At 43.4% G+C, this 3,929-nt stretch overlaps 1 protein-coding gene across 1 annotated transcript; it reads right to left on the bottom strand.

Annotated features, from left to right (window-relative positions):
• Nucleotides 1-1,543: 1,543 nt before the first annotated feature.
• On the bottom strand, nt 1,544-2,649 carry LOC131812678 (large ribosomal subunit protein uL10-like). The gene has a single exon (XM_059142512.1). The coding sequence runs from the start codon at nt 2,572-2,574 to the stop codon at nt 1,621-1,623; it is 954 nt and encodes a 317-aa protein (XP_058998495.1). The 5' UTR covers nt 2,575-2,649; the 3' UTR covers nt 1,544-1,620.
• Between the last annotated feature and the right edge of the window lie 1,280 nt (nt 2,650-3,929).

Here is a 3,929-nt window from a genome sequence, read left to right as displayed (position 1 = left end):
GGCACAGTGTGATTATAGCTCTTGTCACATCTTAATTGCATTGTCCTTGTTGTCTCCTCCATGAGACCAAGAGTCATTTGAGGGACAAGCCATGATCACTCATGCATTTTTCAAACCTGGAACTACATAGTGCTTCGGACTTGATTACGGGATGAATGAATGGATCAATGCAAAAAGAAGATCCATGTTCTGCTCTGTCATATATTCTCTGTGATGAAGGTGGGAAGTCTCAGTCAAAACACACCCCAGGCTCACTTCCCACCTCAGCAGTGCTGAGCCTTGTGACTCCTTTCAGTGTCATCCCTGATTGTTCCCTCCCGCCCTCGTTAGAAGTGTCCTATAATCCTATCAGAACCTCAAGTGAACTCATTTTTTTTTTTTTGGATATGATATCATAGTCTTGTGTCATTTTCATCTTTTCAGATCTGATGATAATTGCAAAATCTGCAAAAAAAAAAATCTCAGGAAGGGAAAAGGTGATCTCTGAAGGCTCAATAAACTCATCAGCTGACAACATAAACTTTGGATTTCTAAGAGGAGTTTGCTGCTCCAATTGGCTGTTTCATGCCTGTGCAGGCTGATTTCAGTAATAAATATTCAGCTCTGCAGTTGATTTTCTGATTTTTGTAGTTTTTGTTACTTTTTATGGCATAAATATTATGTTCCAAAATGTTAATTGGAATTTCTCATGCAGTCTTCACAGCTGGCCCTTAGCATGGTTCTGTAAGAAAGGTTCAGAAGTGACAGGAACCTGCTCAAAGTCACACAGCTGGAAAGTGAGGTGACCAGAATGTGGACATGGCTGCAAAACTGGTTCCAACTGAAGTTCTATTTTGTCACAGTGTCATTTGGCTATAACTAATCTTATTGGTGTCTATGTATTACCAAGCTGTACCCTAGCGATCCTCCATCTCTCTCCCTCTGTTTGGGCAGAGCCTTTGAATGTTTCCTAAAGGAATTTGTCTTCAGTTTCTGACCTATTGTCTGTGGCCCGATCCCACACTGGAGGAACGGAATATTGAGGACCTCCCCTTCCTATCCGTTTACCACATATGGTACCAAACACTCACTGTGCCCCTGGGAGTCTGTGAGGCCCCTTAGGAAATGCCAAGATACATAGATTAGTTCTTCCCTTATAGTATATAAAGGGAACAAAATAATTTCACAACTAATGACAACACAAGGCAGTAAAAATTGCCATTCCAGTGTGGGGAGAAAAAGTTGGAAGAATTCTTATTTGCTTGCCACAAGCAAGGAAACCTTCCTAAAGGAGGTGATGTTGAATTAGGCCATGAAGGTTAGAGAAGCTCCAATGGCAGCACTCAAGGAGAACACTAGGGCAGAGATAATAAGCAAAGACCTCTGTAAAGATAAAGAGCACAGTGTGAGAATGAGGAACACTCAAAATTCCTGGGTCAGAGCATAAATGGAAGCAGCATTTGCAGAAAAAAATGGGAATTATTATTATTATTATTATTATTTTTAAAAATGAAGATGAGATATTTTTATTAAAAAGACCAGGACTTTGATGCAGAAATATCAATTTTTTTTTCAAGAGAAGTAAGCCTTTATTTCCTTGTTTCACAAATAAACTTGGCTGAATTTGTTGCTTTTTGCTGATTAGTCGAAGAGACCAAATCCCATATCCTCATCCGACTCCTCCGACTCTTCCTTTGCTTCAACCTTGGCTGGGGCTGCAGCAGCAGCAGGTGCAGCAGTCGTGGCAGCGGCCACAGGGGCAGCAGCCACAAATGCAGATGGATCAGCCAAGAAGGCCTTGACCTTTTCAGCAAGTGGGAAGGTGTAATCAGTCTCCACAGACAAAGCCAGGACCCGCTTGTATCCATTGATGATAGAATGGGGCACTGATGCAACAGTTGGGTAACCTATCTGCAGACAGACGCTGGCAACATTGCGGACACCCTCCAGGAAGCGAGAATGCAGAGTTTCTTCTGTGATGTCAAGCACTTCAGGGTTGTAGATGCTGCCATTGTCAAACACCTGCTGGATGATCAGCCCAAAGGAGAAGGGGGAGATGTTCAGCATGTTCAGCAGTGTGGCTTCGCTGGCTCCCACTTTGTCTCCGGTCTTAATCAGCTGCACATCACTCAGGATTTCAATGGTTCCTCTGGAGATTTTAGTGGTGATGCCTAAAGCCTGGAAGAAGGAGGTCTTCTCGGGCCCCAGACCAGTGTTCTGGGCTGGCACAGTGACCTCACATGGGGCTATGGCACCAGCACGGGCAGCAGCTGGCACCTTATTGGCCAGAAGCATGTCCCTGATCTCAGTGAGGTCCTCCTTGGTGAACACAAAGCCCACATTCCCCCGGATATGAGGTAACAGTTTTTCCAGAGCTGGGTTGTTCTCCAGATGCCCTCGGATGGCCTTGCGCATCGTGGTGTTCTTGCCCATCAGCACGACAGCCTTTCCACGAAGGGACATGCGGATCTGCTGCATCTGCTTTGAACCCACATTGTCTGCTCCCACAATGAAGCATTTTGGATAATCATCCAAAAGTTGGATAATCTTAAGGAAGTAGTTGGACTTCCAGGTCGCCCTGTCTTCCCTGGGCATCACGGCGGTGCGTCAGGGATTGCCACGCAGGGTTTAAAGACGATGTCACTCTCACGAGGACGCCTGGAGAGAGGAAGCAGAAATATCAATTTTTAAATCGTTCTTCACTTTCAGAGATTTTACTTATACTATTTATATTTTGTTTACATATACTCATTTATTAGTTTTTTAAATTTAAATGAATAACAGTATTCATTATTTTTGCACCACACCCAGTACTCCAAGCAATCCGTGCCCTCTATAATACCCACCACCTGGTACCCCGACCTCCCACCCCCCGCCCCTTCAAAACCCTCAGATTATTTTTCAGAGTCCATAGTCTCTCATGGTTCACCTCCCCTTCCAATTTCCCCCAACTCCCTTCTCCTCTCTAACTCCCCATGTCTTCCATGCTATTTGTTATTCTCCACAAATAAGTGAAACCATATGATAATTGACTCTCTCTGCTTGACTTATTTCACTCAGCATAATCTCTTCCAGTCCCATCCATGTTGCAACAAAAGTTGGGTATTCGTCCTTTCTGATGGAGGCATACTACTACATAGTGTATATGGACCACATCTTCCTTACCCATTCGTCCGTTGCAGGGCATCTTGGTTCTTTCCACAGTTTGGCGACTATGGCCATTGCTGCTATAAACATTGGGGTACAGATGGCCTTTCTTTTCACTACATCTGTATCCTTGGGGTAAATACCCAGGAGTGCAATGGCAGGGTCATAGGGAAGGTCTATTTTTAATTTCTTGAGGAATCTCCACACTGTTCTCCAAAGTGGCTGCACCAACATGCATTCCCACCAACAGTGTAAGAGGGTTCCCCTTTCTCCACATCCCCTCCAACGCATGTTGTTTCCTGTCTTGCTAATTTTGGCCATTCTAACTGGTGTAAGGTGATATCTCAATGTAGTTTTAATTTGAATCTCCCTGATGGCTAGTGATGATGAACATTTTTTCATGTGCCTGAGAGCCATTTTTATGTCTTCATTGGAGAAGTAAGTGTCTGTCTATATCTTCTGCCCATTTTTTGATATGATTGTTTGTTTTGTGTGTGTTGAGTTTGAGGAGTTCATTATAGATCCTGGATATCAACCTTTTGACTGTACTGTCATTTGCAAATATCTTCTCCCATTCCGTGGGTTGCCTCTTTGTTTTCTTGACTGTTTCCTTTGCTGTGTAGAAGCTTTTGATTTTTATGAAGTCCCAAAAGTTCATCTTCGCTTTTGTTTCCTTTGCCTTTGGAGACATATCTTGAAAGAAGTTGCTGTGGCTGATATCGAAGAGATTACTGCCTATGTTCTTCTCTAGGATTCTGATGGATTCCTTTCTCACGTTGAGGTCTTTTATCCATTTTGAGTTT

The sequence above is a fragment of the Mustela lutreola genome, chromosome 1 (assembly GCF_030435805.1).
Source record: "Mustela lutreola isolate mMusLut2 chromosome 1, mMusLut2.pri, whole genome shotgun sequence".
Taxonomy (NCBI): domain Eukaryota; kingdom Metazoa; phylum Chordata; class Mammalia; order Carnivora; family Mustelidae; genus Mustela; species Mustela lutreola.
This window is presented reverse-complemented; position numbering and strand designations above follow the sequence as displayed.

Bases quoted from the DNA above. Each gene is read 5' to 3' on its own strand.
- LOC131812678 (XM_059142512.1), bottom strand. From the start codon at position 2,574: ATGCCCAGGGAAGACAGGGCGACCTGGAAGTCCAACTACTTCCTTAAG.